Source organism: Scyliorhinus canicula, chromosome 7, assembly GCF_902713615.1.
Source record: "Scyliorhinus canicula chromosome 7, sScyCan1.1, whole genome shotgun sequence".
NCBI classification, from domain to species: Eukaryota; Metazoa; Chordata; class Chondrichthyes; order Carcharhiniformes; family Scyliorhinidae; genus Scyliorhinus; species Scyliorhinus canicula.
The window spans coordinates 15625239-15645292 of record NC_052152.1 but is presented as its reverse complement, the minus strand read 5'-3'; the positions used below and the strand labels follow the sequence as shown (position 1 = coordinate 15645292).

General features: G+C 46.1%; 1 protein-coding gene and 1 long non-coding RNA gene across 2 annotated transcripts; one reads left to right on the top strand and one right to left on the bottom strand.

The window, feature by feature from the left end:
• Positions 1 to 35: 35 nt before the first annotated feature.
• Positions 36 to 8611, top strand: adamts1 (ADAM metallopeptidase with thrombospondin type 1 motif, 1). Its single transcript, XM_038801409.1, has 9 exons — positions 36 to 916; positions 1291 to 1719; positions 1922 to 2054; positions 2523 to 2690; positions 3113 to 3399; positions 3883 to 4069; positions 4257 to 4435; positions 4978 to 5153; positions 6053 to 8611. Exons 1-9 carry the CDS (start codon positions 374 to 376, stop codon positions 6789 to 6791), a joined length of 2841 nt encoding a protein of 946 aa, XP_038657337.1. The 5' UTR covers positions 36 to 373; the 3' UTR covers positions 6792 to 8611.
• LOC119968747 lies at positions 2291 to 18823 on the bottom strand. Its single transcript, XR_005461195.1, has 3 exons — positions 18668 to 18823; positions 10076 to 10231; positions 2291 to 2704 (listed from the first exon to the last, which is right to left on the bottom strand). It is a non-coding gene; the product is annotated as an uncharacterized LOC119968747 (long non-coding RNA).
• Between the last annotated feature and the right edge of the window lie 1231 nt (positions 18824 to 20054).

Below are 20054 nucleotides of genomic sequence, written 5' to 3'. Positions count from 1 at the left end.
GGCAGCCGGCCAGTGTGCAGGGCTGGAGGGCTGTATAAAAGGAGCGCTAGCAGTGCCGAGTACGCCACAAACCAAAGAAGCGTGAGGAAGGGGGAGGGAAAATAAAAGAGCAGCACTTTGGAAAGGCAACACAGTCACAATCCTGCAGTAACTCCACCAGAGAGAAAGAACTTTCACTGCAACAAGGTGGCAGAGGTTGGAACTGTGATTCCCTCCGACTTTGAAACTATTTATTTTATATTGAATCGCTGGGGCGGGGGTAAAAGGTTGCAGTGGGAAACTTTTAGTGCATTAAAGTTTAAACAAGTGTCAGGAAGATTTTGCCATCGATTCCCGGCCGCTGGAGGACTCGTACTCGATCAAACTTTGCAGCATGGGAATGAGGGCGGTGCTCAGGCTGCTTGTGCTGCCGCTTTTGAGCGTCTTGTCCGCCGGGCAGGCTGCGGGCGGCCGCCCCGAGGAGAGTCTGCTCTACCCGGTGCGGCTGGATGAGAAGCGGCAGGAGGTGAAGGAAGGAGCCGACATGTTCCCGCAGGGGGAGAAGGTCTTCTACCGGCTCGAAGCCTTCGGGCAGCTGTTCCTGTTGGAGCTGGAGCCCGATCACAGCTTCCTGGCCCCGGCTGTCACCTTGCAGCGGCTGGGGCAGCCCAAGGCGGGCAGAGGCAGCCAGGGGGCCAAGGAAGAGGAGGACCCCGACCTTCGCCACTGCTTCTACGCCGGCACCGTCAACTCCCTGCCCGGCACCTTGGCAGCGGTCAGCCTCTGCCGTGGAATCCGAGGCGCTTTCCTGATCGGAGGAGCCGAGTATCACATTCAGCCCAGCAATGTGACGATGCCATCGGGGGACATCCAGCCGCACCTCATCCGAAGGACAAGACTGAGATCTTCCGGCAGCCCTGGCGCTACCAAGTGTGGGGTAAGCACCACCCCGGGCTTCATTCACTTTCTGCTTCTTCTTAGACTGTCTTCAGTTTCTGTTCCATTGTTAATTTCCCAACAAATGTCATTTTTATGCATTTTGAAGTCAATCCCGTCTCTTTTTAATATGGTTTTGTGAGGTTATTCCTTGAATTTAAAGGAAATGTTGGCAGCAGAGCGAGGTGCTGGATCTCTAATTTATTTTAGTTCTGGATCCTGTCAGACAAAGCCAGCAACTGAAGGAAGCTCTGCAAGCAAGGGGCTCTGATAGGCTGGCACCTCCTTTTAGCTGCCTTTTGTTAGATATGGAGGCTTGAGGGTCTGACTGATTGTAAATAAACGTTCTATTTCAATTTTTAAATGTCTGTCTAGGTTAGTGATCAAGATGCAGCCCAGGCAACTGAGAGCACTCAGACCCTTCAACAATCTGCATCAGAGGCCACTCCATCACAACCCTCCGGGCATCAAAGAACCAAGAGGTTTGTCTCATTCCCTCGCTACGTGGAGACATTGCTGGTAGCAGACCAATCCATGGCAGAGTTTCACGGCAGCGGGCTCAAGCATTATCTCCTGACTTTAATGTCGGTGGCTGCCAAATTGTATAAACATCCGAGCATCAAGAATTCTATCAGCTTGGTGGTGGTGAAGATCCTGGTTGTCTACGAGAAGGAGAAGGGACCCGACGTGTCTCCTAATGCTGCTCTGACCTTGAGGAACTTCTGTACTTGGCAGAGGCAGCACAACGCTCTCAGTGACCGTAATCCAGAGCACTACGACACTGCTATACTCTTCACCAGAACGGTAAGCCAAGGCTCCTGTCCAAACTAGTCTATTAGTATGCGTGTCCAATCTTTTAATGTGCATGCAGAGCGCCCTTCACAAAGCATCTTTTGAGAATCACGTTATTTTAAAAAGTTCTTGGTGAAGAAGGATGCCAACATTTATAGTTAACTTTTTTCCCCTATGATTTTGCTAAATGCCACCCTTGTTTATTCTTATTAAGGATCTGTGTGGAGCCCACACTTGTGATACTCTCGGGATGGCTGATGTTGGGACAATTTGTGATCCCAGCAGGAGTTGCTCAGTCATTGAGGACGATGGGTTACAAGCCTCATTCACTGCAGCTCATGAGTTGGGTAAGTGTCCCCATCCATTGCCCTGCTATAAATCTTCATAGGAATCATTTTGTAACTTACTGCACATTCACTTGCTACAGATGAGGTGGGTTCCTGCTGCAGTTAGTGTTCATTTTGCTTCACTCATTACCTGTACTATCTGGGTATAGTGGGGAATGATGCATTCAAGCAGCTTTTAATCAATTGGTTGTTAAATATTATCTATGCAGCAGTAAGTTTTGAACTTTAAGGAACCACATGGTAAAATTTTGATTTATTAATCTGAGAGAAATATAGACATGTTATTAGTTTATGACAAATTATACAGTACAGAGTTGGGGAGTACAGTCCAGTCCAGTATTGTCTGAGGTACATATCTGACATTAGTACAGGTGCATGAGGACACGTGGAATAGTCCAGCACCAGTACAACTAACTCCAAATGTTTACATCATCTGAGACTTGAGTGATTTTTTTGTTCTCTTTCTAGGCCACGTGTTTAACATGCCCCACGATGACGCACGACAGTGTCTTCATACCGTTGGTCTAACTGGGAATTCCCACATGATGGCGTCGACACTCTCCAACTTGGATAGGAATCAGCCTTGGTCTGCCTGCAGTGCTTACATGGTCACTTCCTTCCTGGATAATGGACATGGTAAGAACCACACCCTGCCCCAAATAAATTTTATGTTTCTGGTCAACTTCATTTTTTTTAATGTACAAGCTTAGCAACTAATTTGATTCAATACATAGTAACTATTATGAACAATGTATTTAATAATATATTGCATTTTGAATGAAAAAACAGTCACTAGTTTTAATAATGGACTAGTTACAAACTGTATTGCACTTTACCAATTACTAGCACAATTTTTTCTTCTATTTCTAGACCAATCTGCTAGTATCTATAATCAGATAAATTAATATTTTTTATCAATTTAAATCTAATATTGGGAGATTTTCTTATTTTCTTGTGAATGCCTATTTTTTTTTCGAAATCTGCAAACAAGCAATGTGCTGTTTTATATTGTGCTGTTGATATCAAAAGCTAACGATCAGTTTACACCTCTGTTTCAGGTGAATGTCTGTTGGACAAGCCCCAGAAGCCACTACAGCTTCCTGGTGAACTGCCAGGGAGCACCTACAATGCAGACCGCCAGTGCCAGTTCACCTTCGGGGAAGAGTCAAGGCTTTGTCCTGATGCAGGCAACACCTGCTCATTACTGTGGTGCACTGGAATGTCTGGCGGTATGCTCATCTGCCAAACCAAGCACTTCCCTTGGGCCGATGGTACAAGTTGCGGGGAAGGAAAATGGTGCATGGAGGGGAAGTGCGTTAACCAGACAAGCATGAAGAATTATAATGTAAGCATTGCATACACTTATTTTCCTTTGGTTACTCCTAAATTACATACTTATTCTTAATTGCTTCAATTACCCTTCCAATTAATTAGTGCCCATCTTCTGTGATATTGCCTGCTAAAATACCCTGTAGTGAAGGGGGTTAGCAGACACCATTTTCACCTTTAAGACATAGGTTTAAATATGGTCCAGATGCTAATATGTGAAAGTTCACCCTCAAGCTTTCTCGCTGTTATTTGCTTAGCATGTGTGCTTGCTAATAGTCTCATCTTAAGTGAGATTAGGTTATCTTTGATCTGATAAATTCTGAGAGAGCTGATCATGCCTGATGATTCCCCCTCAGGACAAGAGAGAGGACAAATTAAAAAGGGGAAATAAATAATGGGAGGAAAATAATTGCTGTGACTGCTTGGACAGAAACATAGTATAATTAACTGTGTTGTTACTGAATCTTTTTTCTCTAACCTATTTATCCAATTTTTACAGACTCCAGTGCATGGGAGCTGGGGATCATGGGGACCCTGGGGTGAATGTTCAAGGACATGTGGCGGAGGAATACAGTACTCATTTAGGCACTGTGACAGTCCAGTTCCCCAGAATGGTGGAAAATACTGCGAAGGAAAGCGGGTGCAATACAAATCATGTAACACCATGGATTGCCCAGCTAACAATGGTAAGATCTATACAATAATTTATTATAGTCAGCAATTCCAACTGAGAGGGATTTTCCCTTTTTCTTACTTATAGGAATTTAGGACTTGAGAAATTGAATACTTCTTTCAAATTATCGTTTTGACTTTGATATGCTACGTGAATTAGTTTCATGTATTTGATCTTCAGTTTGATGGTTTTTATTACAGGTAAAACATTCCGTGAAGAGCAGTGTGAGATGCACAATGATGTCTCAAAGTCTACTGCCTTTGGAGGAATGCCTGCAGTCGAATGGATTCCAAAATACGCTGGTGTCTCTCCGAAAGATCGATGCAAACTTATTTGTCGAGCAAAAGGCACAGGCTACTACTTTGTGCTCCAACCCAAGGTATGTTTTCCAATTGCTTAACAATTTAGTTAGCTTGAGGAAAGGAAGCAAAAAGTCCTTTGGGATCGTGGTTTGAGATCTGATGTTTTTGGAGGGTGGGGGCAAGCATTGTCATTATTACAACAGACAAAAGTTCAAGAAATTTTTCAATGAAGAGTATTACAAACATACCTTCCAGAACTTTTCCACCTTTGTATTTGCCAGCCTGCAAATTCTGTTAATTAATTTTAGTGGGCTAAAAATTGCTAGCTAAGAGGCACAGGGGCAGGACACCCACCCATGACTTGGTTCTGTTACAGCTATTAATCAATTATCCAGTCTTAAAAATGGATCAAAAATGTTATGAAATTTATATTGGTAAGAAACAGGAAAAAGGAAAAATTACTGATGCCCAAGGACATTAATATCTTATCAAAATTATTCTAATATAAACTGAAGTCCAGTTCCTGTTTAGCACTCCATTCCTATGAAGTGATTGTTTTACCACTGGCATACTTTTATTCTCCCAGCATTAGTAATAAGTATAAACCTTTTATTCACAGGTTGCTGATGGCACTCCATGTAGCCCAGACACCACTTCTGTCTGTGTTCAAGGACAATGTGTCAAAGCTGGTTGTGATAGAATCATTGGTTCAAACAAGAAGTTCGATAAGTGTGGTGTGTGCAGAGGCAAAGGCTCAACTTGCAAAAAGATTGCCGGTTCTCTTGACCGTTCAAAGTAAGTAGGAGCTCCTTGATATGCTACCATTATTGGTTAAATGTCAAACATCCAAATAGATTTACAGTATCATAAGTACTAATGTTTAAACTGTTTGGTTTAGTAACAATTTGAATGCCACTTTAAACAAAAAGCTAAATTAGTGTCTTTCATCATTTCAGAAATGTATTCCAGATACCACACTAGTTCTGAATATAGAGCATTAAAACTGTTCCTCAGATATTTCAGTATCTCTAGCAGAACAGCGCCTTTTGAGATTGCCTGCTGGTGCTATGGTTGGACTGCCTTCTTTAACAGATGGCAGACCACTAAACTCAAGTAGCAAACTCTAAATCTAGGCCTTCCTTGTCTGATATTCAGACTCCCTCAGCTGCCAATTCAGGGAATGAGAACCTCACCCAGGCAAGAGGCAGAGGAAATAATGGTTTAGTGAGTGAATTATTATGAAAACCTGCCCAATCTCATACACCAGGGTTCATTTTAGCTGAAGAAGTGACACTGGTATCACTGGAAAGGAAAAGGAAAAATAAATAGCCAGACTTCTTGCTGCTGACTGTCATTCAGTGACGGCTGCTGCATGTGTGTGTGTATCAATAGTCCAAGACTGGATTCCACTTTGAGATATTTGTGTGATTGAATAACTTCCCAGTATTTGCAGGTGAAAAACTGCTACATGAAGAGAGTCCCAGAGGACCACTAATACCTATGAAAGATACATTTTGTACAATGTAGGTTTCTAAAAATGAAGGAAGATAGAAAATTTGTGTGTTTGGTGGCAGACACAAAACAGATTGGGAACATTATTGACTGATAAGGGCTCATGTTTCAGTTGACATTACATTGAAATTGAAAGCCAACAGATTAATTTGATTACTTTTTCTTTCAATCTGTTTCGATAGACCTGGATACCAAGAGGTTGTTACCATTCCAGCTGGGGCAACCAACATTGACATAAAACAACGCAGCCTCCGTGGAATAAGACATGATGGAAACTATCTGGCATTGAAGAAAGTTGATGGCACATACCTGCTCAATGGAGAGTACACTTTGTCAACACTAGAACAGGACATTTCATATCAAGGCACAATCTTGAGATATACTGGCTCATCGGTGTCGCTAGAAAGAATTCGTAGCTTTGGTGCCCTTAAGGAGCCGCTAATTGTTGAGGTACTCACAGTGGGTGACTCATTGCGCCCAAGAATCAAATTTACATTCTTTGTGAAGAAGAACCTGCCGCATCAGTTGACTAAACACAATCCAAAAAAGGAGTCTTTTAATGCCATCAAGGAAACAGTAAACTCTGAGTGGGTTATTGGCGAATGGGGAGAGTGCTCCAAGTCATGCGGCCTGGGGTGGCAGCGCAGGGCAGTTGAATGTACGGACATCTATGGGAGGCCAGGTACTGATTGCGTGAAAGAACTGAAGCCTGATGACCTCCGATTGTGTGCAGATATCCCCTGCCCACGGTGGTTGTTGGGAGAATGGTCAGCCTGCTCCAAGACATGTGGGAAGGGCTTTAGGAAAAGGTCTTTGAAATGTGTCATGCGTGATGGCCAGGTGCTGCCACAGGAGAGCTGCAACATGTCAAAAAAACCAAAACATTTGATTGGCCTTTGCACTATACAGGCTTGTAGTTAAGGAACCAACATATATGAAAGACAATTCAGATATGTTTTTTATTCAAACTAAATGCACTGAAAGTAAGGGTTTCCCAATCCATGTCATGTGAAACATGATAGTTATCTGACCCAATTTTCCCTTTGACCATGAATGTTTGAATTAGTCACAATAGTTCAATAGGTGGATAAAGTTTGAGGAAGGAAGAGTAAGGTGGGGATGAGGGGGAGTGGGAGGGGAAATTGGGAAACTCAAATGTTCCCCAATTGTTTACCTCTCAAGTCAATAATCCGGGAACACTCACTGTTGACAGTGAAATCAGAAGTTTTTCTCATTCTTTGGTAAGCATGTAAGACCCTAATTCATGAGTGCTGCTGGCAAGCTTAAATGTAACCACATTTTGTTACACGTGAAAGAATACTGTCTCTCTACAATGAGATATTCTGTTATTCTCTGAGAGGAAGCAATCCCTGAAAACTGCAAGGAACATTCTGTTTTAGATTATTTCTAAAATATTCTGCTAGTTCACAAATTGTTATTGTGAATTGAATTCTTACACCACTGGGTGTTATAATTATTGTTTCCCCTGCAGAATAATATCTAACATTGCTATTGGTACTAAGAGGATAAAAGCATCAGTCAATTGCTGTGCCTCAGATTGGAAGCTGAAGCTTCCAGCTTTGCCGCTGATTGATTAGGCCCTTCATCCTGTGCCCCATTTTCTTTCAAATCAGAGGAGTGTGCAATATCATGCTCCCAGAGAATGTGGGTCAGAGACACTGTGGCCCAAACCTGCCAATTCACTGTGTGAGCTAGATTCCCGCCTGGTTTTGCAGGATCATCATAAGCCCAAGTTCAGTTTAATTTGCATATGCTGACTATCCATGACATTGCCAGCTGTAAAGCCTTCAGTCTTTACATGTAACAAAGTTGGCACCTGCTAGAACACTGAAAAAATATGAGGTGGGTACAGAACCTTGGAATGAGAGCTTTAAAGAGATAAAAGCAAATATTAATTTCATTCCCATTCTGAAATGAGTTAGCTGATCTCAACTGGAACACCTGTTAGGGCTCTATCTTTGTCCTTACATCTTAGGCTGGGCAGGGTATAGAGGAAATTATCCAGAATTCCCACTCATAATCGCTGTACAGTGATTTGTGTTGCAGATTATATGGATACAAGGACAGGACTAGGCTCATTGTGATGTTCCCACTGTTAGATGCCTGCTGAGAAGTGTGAACCTAGACAGGGAATGATGAATAGGCACAGAGAGAAGTGATGGGAAATCCTGTCCTCAATAGGAGCCAGTTTTTTGAAAAAAGGGTGAATTTGATTTGGAAAGAGTGGTGGGGGGTGTATTTCTGGTTATAATATCCCTGCTACAAGGCATTATCAAATAATACCCTGAGGTTCTGACACACAGGTTGGTACTGTTCATTGTTTCAACTTCTGACCAATCCTATTCCCACCTACCTCAGTGATGAAGGGCAAGATTTATTTTATTTAAAAAAAACAGCTTAAACTATGCTATACAAAGGCTGCTATTAATACAAAGCTACAGATTTGAAATCCGCAGTTACATGAAGAATGTAAATATTAAACTAGCACCAAGGTTAACGAGGTGTACTTTATAAGTAAAGAGTATTTAAATTCCTTCTGTGAAGGACTTAGCATTTTGTACAGATTTCAAATAAACTTATTTATTTTTGTAAAGCTTTGTATAATATAATCGTTAAGTTATCGCTTTTTTTAAAAAGGAACAAAGAACATTTAACAAGAATAGACTATTTATACAGTATAATGTGTCACTAAGAGGTAATAAAAATGATTGAATTCTCAATCTTTGTGTCTTTCTTGTGTTTGCCATGGAGATGTAAAGAATACTGCAAAGTATTCCAAACTGATGAGTTCAATGGCTTTCTGATTTTAGCCGTTTGGTTATTGGACTAAAGATCCCATTGCACTATTTGAAAGGGAGTACATACGAAGGAGGAAGCCACTCAGCCCCTCGAGCCTGCTCCAGCATTTAATAAAATCATGGCTGAACTGATAGTAACGTCAAATTTATAACCCGCCTACTATTACCCCCTTGCTTACAAAGAATCTATCCACCTCTGTCTTAAAAATATTCAAAGACTCTGCCTCCACAACCATTTCAGGAAGAGAGTTCCAAAGACTCCTCACCCTCTGAGTGAAACATCTTTGCCTCATATCCATTTTAACTGGCAGACCCTTTATTTTTAAAGTAAGGAGATTTCCCAGTGTCTTGGACAACATTCTTTACGCAACCAAAAACAAATTAACCGCTCACTTTTATTTGTGGAATGTCGCTAATATAAAGTGGCTGCTATGTTTGCCGATACAACTGTCACTAAACCTCAAAGTGGTTTGTTGTATGAGATTCATTTCCGTATAAAAGACTGATCTTTCAGTCTTTACCCCGGTTCTTTGAAAATCTGTCCTGATAACTACTTTACATCATCTCCCTTCTTTCAGAATGCCAAGGGTTTCTTGATTTGTCGTGCCTTCTCACCGGCTATCCCCTTTGACCCTTGGAAAGTACTCTAGTACTAGAACTAGTTGTTAACTGCATGCCCATATTCCATGACTTTCCGGAGTAAACAGTTATCAATGCGAATATGTTACCGAAAACAAAGTTGAGTTCATCACAGCAATCAAGACACTGAAGTAATCTCAGGGAAATGAGCCAATAAACACTGTCAATGACCAGCTGAGGAGGGATGAACTGATTCTTTGATATTCAAACTTCTTGTTTGGTCACAGCAAAAGTTAAAGTTTCTTTTTTCACGAGGGCAAGACTCACGATGCTCTGAGTGGAATAATTTTGCCTCATCTCCATTTTAAATGGCCGACCCCTTATTTTTAATACAGGGAGATCTCCCAGAGTCTTGGTCAACATTTCTATGTATGTATCTATGTATAACGTTCTTCACACAACCAAAAATCAGAATGTATTTAACTATTTAGGCTGTGAGTAATAGGAGCCAAAATTTTCTTGAGTCAAAGAAAAAGCAAATATATTCACCATAGACCTGAGAAAAATAAAAACACAATGTCCAGCATTTGGCCCTCATGCATTCATTTGGGTCCCCACACACGTGCATACACACACACGGTCATGCACCACACACACACGGTCATACACCACACACACGGGCATGCACCACACACACTTGGGCATGCACCACACACACTTGGGCATGCGCCCCACACACACACACAGGTCACAGAAGGAGCTAGAGTCCACAAAATAAAAAGGTAAAAGAATATGCAATTAAGTGACCTTTGTTCTTGAAGCGTAGATTTTAAATACTGAAGCTGACTGAGGTTCGTTGATTTCTTGGATGTGGTCAGGCACAGAAGTTTTACAATTATTATAAGATCTCAGTTCGCTGGTTGGTGTATGATAGAGTTGGCTTCTCAAACTGGGCGACATATTCTATAAGAGAGAGGGAGAGAGAGTAGCTCTTTATCGGTTTCCTCTGCTGAAGACTTTTTTTTTAAAAAACATTTTATTAGTGTATTTATAGTTTTCATAATAATAATAACATAAGCATAGTATCTAAAACATTTCCATCCCTGACACGTTCCTCACACCCCCAACAAAGAAAAAAAGCCTAAACCCCCCCCCCCCACCAGATTTCTGCCTCTGCTGACATCTAATTTTCCCCCGAAAATGTCGACAAACGGCTGCCACCTCCGGATGAACCCTAACATTGACCCTCTTAGGGCGAACTTTATTTTCTCAAGACTGAGAAACCCAGCCATGTCGCTAACCCAGGTCTTTGATTTTGGGGGCTTCGAGTCCCTCCACATTAACAGAATCCGTCTCCAGGCTACCAGGGAGGCAAAGGCCAAAACGTCAGCCTCTCTTGCCCCCTGAACTCCCAGCTCTTCCGACACTCCAAAGATCGCCATCTCGGGACTCGGTGCCACTCTTGTATTAAGTACCATGGACATGACATCAGCGAAACCTTGCCAAAATCCTCTAAGCTTCGGGCATGCCCAAAACATGTGGACATGATTTGCTGGCCCTCCCACGCACCTCAGTCCTCATCCGAAAAAACTTGCTCATCCAGGCCACCGTCATGTGTGCCCGGTGGACTACCCGAAATTGTATCAGTCTGAGCCTGGCACAGGATGAGGATGTGTTAACTCTGCCTAAGGCATCTGCCCACAAACCCACCTCTATCTCTCCCCCTAGCTCATCTTCCCACTTGCTTTTTAGCTCCTCTATTTGAGTTTCCTCTGACTCCATAAGCTCTTTATAGATATCCAATATCTTCCCCTCTCCCACACCATTCTGGAAACTACCCTGTCCTGTATCCTCCATAGTGGCAGGAGCGGAAAGGTCGGAACCTGCTTGCTCAAAAAAATCACGTACTTGCAGACACCTAAACTCATTCCCTGCTGGCAGTTCAAATTTCTCCTCCAAGTCCTTCAAACAGGGGAAGCTCCCATCTATAAATAAATCTCCCATCCTCTTGATCTCTGCTCTCTGCCATCTCCGAAACCCTCTGTTTGCACAAGAAATTGCTATATGTGTCAGGATTGGTATAATAAAGATTTCTCAAAGTATTGTAATAGCACAGGTCAAGGGCAAACCAGCAGTCAAGAGGTTAAACATATACCAAGGAAAAACCAGCAAGCAAGGAGTTAAAGTCACCCACATTGGAAATGATTTAATCATCTCACAGGGCATTTGAATATTAAAAGAGAAACACAGGAGGTCCCAGTAAGTCTAAGGGATCCATTGTCCAACACATTCGCATCTCTTCTAGAAGTTAAATATGTTGAGCACAAACCCATGAGATTGTAAGGAAACATTGTTTTCTTTAATCGTTTTCCCATTACAGGGACCGGAAAATATGCATACTGATCACTTTGTATTGTTCCGAATGATTCAGTGATGTCAATACCTGCTTGTGACTCCGAAGAACTTTAAATATATATGCATGTAATTCTGAGGACAGGCAGAGTTGACTTTTGTGAGCTACAGGATAGCCACAGAATCTATCTCTCCTGTGTGCACACAGTCTTTCCGAATTAAACAAAATTTTACCAACACCACGCGGTCGAGAACAGACTTTGAGGTTTTTCTTCCCTCCAACACCCTCCATCCAGCCTTCCCGGTACAAACCGATAGTTATTGTAAATTGGGGCCCAGACCGATGCTCAATCCGCTCTCCTATATTTCCTCCACTGCTCCCTGACTCTCAGGGCCGCCACCACCAGCAGGCTTGTGCAGTACCGGACCGGCGAGAATGGCAGAGGTGCTGTTCTCAGTGCCCCTGCTGAAGGCGTTTCTGACACCGCCTGTGTAATCTCTCATGAGGATGGGTAGCCTTGCCTTATCTCTGAGATGTTTTGGCTATGTCTGTCTGTGGCAGCCATTGTTTTACTATCCAGAACTTTGTATTTTGAATGTCTCAGTTACAACTTTCAATGGGTTTCTGGATTATAGGAAATGTCTCTCTCTGCATATCCTCCTGAGGGCGATTTGTCTATTTCTCACCTTCACCTTGGAATATGGTCTTGCATTTTTAAGCAGGTTGCCGTCTCAGTTCAAATCGCAAAATGTCCAGTCAGTTCAAAGTTGAAAAATCATATTTCCAATAAATAAAGGGGCATAGTCTCATTACACCTACCCGTCATAAAAAACTGTCTTTTCATTACAAGTATAAGAACAGAAAACAAAAATAGCACATTCACTTCTATTCCAGCTCATTCCAGCTAAGAAGATAGCTGCATGAAGACCTGCCCACTCGCCCCCCCCCCCCCACCCCACCCCACCCCCCAATTCAAGGGTCCGAAGTTGACAGACTGTTGGATTTCATCGAGGACGAGGAGATGGGTACATCCTCTTCCCCAGGAGACAAACCCTCCTCGACTACCTCCTTTTCTGCAGCTGTAATGTACTCTCTAATTAACAGTACCACTCCCCCTCCTCTTTTATAACCCTCCCAATTCTTCTGAAAACATCTAAATCCTGGGACATCTAACAACCATTCATGCCCCTGTAAAATCCATGTCTCTGAACTGGCCACCGCATCGTAGTTCCAAGTACTGATCCATGCTCTAAGTTCATCTCCCTGATTCCTGACACTCCTTGCATTGAAACAGACACACTTAACCCATTCCACTGAGTGCAACTTTGCCCTATCAACTGTCTATCCTTCCTCACAGACTCACTGCATACTATTTCTGCCTGTTCAACAGCTACCCGATACTCTGAGCCGTAGCTCTGGTTGCCATCCCCCTGCCAAACTAGTTTAAACCCTTCCGAAGAGCTCTAGCAAACCCCCCGTCCAGGATATTGGTGCCCCTCCAGTTTAGATGCAAGCCGTCCTTCATATACAGGTCCCACCTCCCCCAGAAGCTCCAGGAGCTGGAGTTGGGTGCACTTCCCGCAGGTGTAGTCAGTGGGGATACTAGTGGGGCGCGATTCTCCAATGTCACGCCGGTTGGGAGAATAGCGGGCCGCGCCAGTTTTTCACACTATGCCGGTCCGATGCGCTCCTGTGATTCACCCAAATGGCAAAATCGGTTCCGTCGTGTTCCACACGGCAAAACCCGGAGAATCGCCCGAGGCACCTAAAATCGCTCGTCAACCCCCAGCGACACTCGGTCACCATCACAATCCCCGTGGCAACGGAAAAATCACACTGTCTTACAAGTTAGGTGCAACAGTGAGTTTAATGGTGAATATTATGTACAGATACCCTAGCCCCTACAACTAAACTGTGCCCTTCACTCGTGCCAACTTACTCTGTGTCCCTCCTCATTGCATTACGGGCCCTACCACTACGTCTAAGTGAATCCCCAGGTGGTACAGCAGGAGTGGAGGCGGACTGCTGAGAATCACGCCCCGCGACATGTCTCCCCGTGGGCACTTGTTTCCTGGGGCGACCCGGCCTTGATGGGCCAGGCTGCTCCGCGGGCGTCTCGGGTGACGTTGTGCCACCCTGCTCTGCCCGCTGCCCACCCGATGCAACAGAGATGGGACGGGGGGGAGGCCGAGTGTTCAGGGACGTCCCGTGATGGAGTTAATGGGCGGGCCCCAGAACCTCCTCCTCCCTCGGGGAGCCCGGTGGCCCCCGGGCCTCACTGTGGGATGGAGGTGTGAGCGGGGAGGTGCCCCGTCGCCCCACTGACACCTGCCGCTGCCAGTCCTGGAGGCCGGCAACGATATCGACCAGGATCCGAACATTCGCTGAGACGGAGTCCAGGGAGTGAGACATTCCCACTAGGGACTGTGCAACCTCAACCTGTGAGTGCTCGATGCCATCCAGCACGTGTGTCAGGCAGTCGATGCTCTCCGTGACTGACTGTTGGGACTGTGCCACGGCCTGATGGGACTGTGCCATGGCCTGCTGGGACTGTGCCATGGCGTGCTGCGACTGAGCCATGACCTGGTGAGACTCGGCCAGGGCCTGCTGGGACTGTACCATGGCTTTTGAGACTTGGCCAGGGCCCGGAGCGCGGCGGCAATGTCATGTTGGCTCTGCGCATTGCTGCCTGTGAGAGGGCAGCCCTCTCCTGGGCCATGGATGACGCGTGCACATGAAGCCCAACGCCTTGCAGAACCTGACCCATGGCCGATACCGTTTCACTCGTTGCCTCGACTGCGGACACCACCCGTGTGGTGTCGGCCTGGGTGACTGCCATGAGCGGCACCACTCCCTGCTCCTCGACGCGGTTTGACTCCTCTAACTGCGTCTTCAGCTGCTGGAAGATGGCCCTCATCCCGTCATTGTGTCCCTGGGTTTCAAAATGCATCGGCTGTCCAGGTGGGTCGAGTAAATCCAGGAACCCGGGAAACGTCTGGGCGGCAGCTGGATGCTGGGCCTGGGCTGCCCTCCGACCGTCCAGCCCCTCGGCTGCTCCGACCTCCACCTGCTGTACTGGCTCAGCTGTGTGGTGCACACCTGACCGTGACCCAGGAGCCTCATCACTTAATTGCCCAACCGAGGTGAGTGTCTCTGGGATGGTGGATGGTGTGGGAGACAGCAGTGCCGCAAGCTCTAGGTCCTCGTCCGTCAGAAATTCAGGAGTGTCCTGGTCCCAGTCCTGTCCCAGCGCAGGGCTCTCGTGGCCCATGTACGGTTCAGCGTCAGGTGAGTCCGTTGACTGCGTCGCCGTCCTCTGTGCGTCTGGGTCCACTGACCCTGTCCTGTCTCACGGCCCGACCTTCGGGCAACGCACAGCCATGAAAGTCGTCACTGTCCGTCTTCTGTACGTCCTGCTCGAGAGTCCCGGATTTGGGGGATGGCCCTCCTGGCCGACCTCCTGCCACCCTCTGGCGTGCGACCCTGGGTGCGGTGGTCGTCGCGGATGGTCACCTGTGTGTGGCACCAGACGGCCCTGGACGTTCGTCAGCTGGCCCTGGGGAACAGATTGATACGGGGTTAGTTAGACACGCTCGGCCATGCGTAGGATGGTCCAGTAGGCAGAGTGTGAGGGGAGAGAGGATGGGTGGTCCAGTGGGCAGAGTGTGAGGGGACAGAGGATGGGGGGTCCAGTGGGTAGAGTGTGAGGGGACAGAGGATGGGGGGGTCCAGTGGGCAGGGGACAGAGGATGGGTGGTCCAGTGGGCAGAGTGTGAGGGGACAGTGGATGGGGGGTCCAGTGGGAAGAGTGTGAGGGGACAGAGGATGGGGGGTCCAGTGGGTAGAGTGTGAGGGGACAGAGGAGGGGGGGTCCAGTGGGCAGAGTGTGAGGGGACAGAGGATGAGGGGTCCAGTGGGTAGAGTGTGAGGGGACAGAGGATGGGGGGTCCAGTGGGTAGAATGTGAGGGGACAGAGGATGGGGGGTCCAATGGGAAGAGTGTGAGGGGACAGAGGATGGGGGGTCCAGTGGGTAGAGTGTGAGGGGACAGAGGAGGGGGGGGTCCAGTGGGCAGGGGACAGAGGATGAGGGGTCCAGTGGGCAGAGTGTGAGGGGACAGAGGATGGGGGGTCCAGTGGGCAGAGTGTGAGGGGACAGAGGATGGGCTGGGGCGGGGGGTTGTCATGCAGGGTTGTCTCACTTGGTTCTGCACCTCCAACCTCGCATTGCGCGACCTCCCAGGTGGCAGATCCCCCAACAAGGTCCAGTGCCCTCTGCTCAAACACTGTCAGGGGGTGCATAACGAGTGAAGCCCCTCCGGTTCTGTTGCGCTCCTGGCTGTTGTGAGCAGTCTTGTCCTGTTGGGGGGGGCATAGATAGAGCATCACAATTAGGCGGGTATCATCAGGGCGTTCAGATATAGGCTACATTAATGCAGGGTGGGGGGAAAGTTGCAGCCACACCATGGCATCTCTCCAGGGGGTTTCAGCGCTCATGTGGGTCTGTGACAATTTTGTTAACCACCCTCCACTCACTCGCCCCCCCTCCCCCTCGTGCCCACAAGGGAGGGGGGGATGTATGAGGGACATGGGGGGGGGGGGGGGGGGGGGGGGGGGATGGTTGTGACCCGGGGGGCACCCTCGTGGCACTCACCCTGGCAGCCCTGGTGAGGTTCTTGGAGCTTCTTTCGACACTGCTCCCCGGACCGAGGGGTCTGCCCCACAGCACTGACTGCCGTGCCCACCTCACGCCAGGCCCGTCACACTGCGATGGAAGGGTGGCAATGCCCTCGCCTTGGGCAGGGGATGCCCTGCACTGCTCCACCTCATCGAGGAGGGTCTCCAGGTCCATATCACAGAACCTCGGGGCGGCCCTCCGTGGCTCCGTCATTTCCCTCCCTCCTTTCTCTGCGTGGATCGCGCCCTTTTAGGATGCGGAGCGACATCATTCGGGCGGCGCGCGCTGATGACGCGCATTCTACGTCACGCCCCCGTGTTCCGCGCGGCCCCGATGCTAGCCCATTCCAGGGGCCAGAATAGGTTGCGATCAGGGCCATTTGACTCCGTCGTTGAACTCGATAGAGTTCACGACGGCTACCTCGATGCGGCGCAACATCGGAGAATCGCGCCCATGGTGTCCCTTACCTCCCACATCCTACAGGAGGAGCATGCAACTGCCTTAACCTCCATTCCCTCTGATCTGAATTCCCAAAGAGATTTAAAAGGGAAAATAAAATTAACAATTTAAATTAAACAATTTTAAATTAACGATAAAAAAAATACAGCTTCTACTCTCCCAAGTGAACCTTCTAAAATCGGTGATTCTGCTGAATGAAACAAATATAGCTTGCTGCACCTAAAAAAAACTCTTACCTTACAGAACGTAGCTGAGATTCCACCCTGTGAACCAGCTGGAACTCCATTCTCCGACTCTGCTCTCAGTCAGCTACACTCTTTGTAAACTCCCAGCTCCCCTCATGCTCTTTGAGGAAATGTAGGAAATGAAAAGAGCACCTTGCTCCCTCATCACCGTACTCGCTCAGTCACTGAACTCCCACTTTAGCACTCTAATGCAGCCCAAAGTCAGCAAACGAAGTCAGCACTGTAAGATGGTTCACTTTTATACTGTCTGACCCTGACCTCTGAAAACTGGCTTAATCCAGATATCTAATTAACTAATTAGCAAGTTGCAGCTGCACATAGAGCCTGAGTAAACTCTGTTAAAACTGATATAAAACTCACCTTCTCCTAACCCAAATAGCAACTTTTAAGTTAATTTACTAAATAAAAGAAAGACTAGACTTTTGATAGAAATTATAGCATTCTAAAATGTTTCTCAGTAATGGCAGTGACTTCTTGGAGGAATGCACTCCGGTTGCCGCCCTTTTTCCAAAAAGCTGGGAAACTTCCAAACAAATGCAGGAAAGTTCCTGAAGCTCCTCGCACACCAACAGGTTAAAGATCAGGACAAAATATTTCTGCGTAAACAATGTGGTCAAAGGGACAAATTAAGGCCGTGTTCAATGTTTGGCAAGTTTTGTTCCAGATGCAATTAAAAAATCATTTTGGTCAGAATTGTTACTCAAAGCTCAACCCCAGATCAGTCAGCACAGTGGAAGACACAGTCTCCAGTGATGAAACATCATTGTTTGTTGGAGTAATAACAGAGAAGAATTTTTTGGAGAATTAAAAATTTCTCCAGCACTTAAAAAAATGCAAATTGACACTCCATTTACAATAAATGGGGTTGATGAGGACAAATGGCTGTTTACCACTGGAAGTGAACGGTACAGTGGTCCAATTGAAGTAAGACATTGGTGCCAAAGCCAATTTAATCAGCCTGGCTGATTCAAAAAATCTAAAAATTCAGCCGATTAGAAGAAGTCACAAAATATCTCTGAGAGATTATAATGGTTCAAGCATTAAATGTTATGGTGCTTGTGACCTGAGTGTGGTGGTGAAGGACACAGTTTATTCCGTCCCATTCTGTATTGTGTCCAAGATCTTGGATTCATTATTAGGTGATCAGGCCTGTGAATAAGTAGGTCTAAAGCAGTTGGTATATAGCATCCACAAAGGATTGGATCAACACTACAATGATTCTGAGAAAATTATCTGCATATTCAGCGATGTGTTCACTGATTTTAGTGCACTACCATTCGCCAATGAGATACAATTTAAAGAAGATGCATTATCAAAAGCACCAATACAAAACTATTAATCGTAAAATTGTTGAAGATGTCAATCTGCATGTCAATCTTATTTCTACCCTACCACTTGTATCGGATAAATTATCAAGAAGGTAGAAGAACCTACCAATGGGGTAAATTCCATGGCATGTGTGATACAAAAAAATGGTGATGCCTCGTGTAGGCATGGATCCCAAAGCTCTTAACGAAAAACATGTACATACATATTGTAAAACAATCAGTACAGAAAGCAATGGACAGCCTATCTGATCCATAACTCGCAGATCACATTATAAAGCATTACCATTGTCACATAGTAAATCACCAGCAGAGATACTCATGAATTGAAGGTTGCTTACCACATTCCCATACTTGGAAAAGGTGAATACAGTGGTACTGCAGGAAATGCAGTGGCACCACGGCTGGCTCTGATGTTCAGCAGGGAGGTCAAAGCGCAGAAGAACAATAGTGATAGGTGACTCTATAGTCAGTTGCACAGATAGGCGCTTCTGTGGACGTGAGACTCCAGGATGGTATGTTGCCTCCTTGGTGCCAGGGTCCAGGATGTCTCAGAACGGGAAGCAGTCATCCTGGAGGGGAGGGCAATCTATGCTGTACTGTTCTATGTTCTATGTTCTTAAAAACAGACAGAGGTCGTGATACATATTGGTACTAACAACATAGGCAGGAAAGGGGATGAGGTCCTGCAGCAGGAGTTCAGGGAGCTAGGCAGAAAGTTAAAAGACAGGACCTCTAGGATTGTAATCTTGGGATTACTCCCTGTGCCACGTGCCAGTGAGGCTAGAACTAGGAAGATAGAGCAGCTGAACACGTAGCTAAACAGCTGGTGCAGGAGGGAGGGTTTCAGTTATCTGGACCACTGGGAGCTCTTCCTGGGCAGTTGTGACCTGTATAAGAAGGACGGGTTGCATCTAAACTGGAGGGGCATAAATATCCTGGCCGCGAGATTTGCTAGTGTCACACGGGAGGGTTTAAACTAGTATGGCAGGGGGGTGGGTACCGAAGCAATAGGTCAGAAGGTGAAAATATTGAGGGAGAACTAGGGAATAGGGCCAGTATGGCTCTGAGGCAGAGCAGACAGGGAGATGTTGCTGAAAAAGCGGGACTGGTGGCCTGAAGTGCATATGTTTTAATGCAAGAAGTATAACAGGTAAGGCAGATGAACCTAAGAGCTTGGATTAGTACTTGGAACTATGATGTTGTTGCCATTACAGAGACCTGGTTGAGGGAAGTACAGGATTGCCAGCTAAATGTTCCAGGATTTAGATGTTTCAGGCGGGATAGAGGGGGATGTAAAAGGGGTGGAGGAGTTGTGCTACTGGTTAGGGATAATATCACAGCTGTACTGCGGGAGGACACCTCAGAGGGCAGCGAGGCTATATGGGTAGAGATCAGAAATAACAAGGGTGCAGTCACAATGTTGGGGGTTTACTACAGGCCACCCAACAGCCAGCAGGAGATAGAGGAGCAGATAGGTAGACAGATTTTGGAAAGGAGTAAAAACAACAGGGTTGTTGTGATGGGAGACTTTAACTTCCCCAATATTGACTGGTACTCACTTAATGCTAGGGGCTTGGATGGGGCAGAGTTTGTAAGGAGCATCCAGGAGGGCTTCTTAAAACAATATATAGATAGTCCAAGTAGGGAAGGGGCTGTACTGGACCTATTCCTGTGCTGTACTTTTCTTTGTTCTTTGTTCTTTTATTAGCGCAAAACAAAAGCAGT

Bases quoted from the DNA above. Each gene is read 5' to 3' on its own strand.
- adamts1 (XM_038801409.1), top strand. From the start codon at position 374: ATGGGAATGAGGGCGGTGCTCAGGCTGCTTGTGCTGCCGCTTTTGAGC. The intron at 917-1,290 runs GTAAGCACCACC...ATGTCTGTCTAG, and splicing joins CTGGCGCTACCAAGTGTGGG to GTTAGTGATCAAGATGCAGC. The intron at 2,691-3,112 runs GTAAGAACCACA...CCTCTGTTTCAG, and splicing joins CTTCCTGGATAATGGACATG to GTGAATGTCTGTTGGACAAG.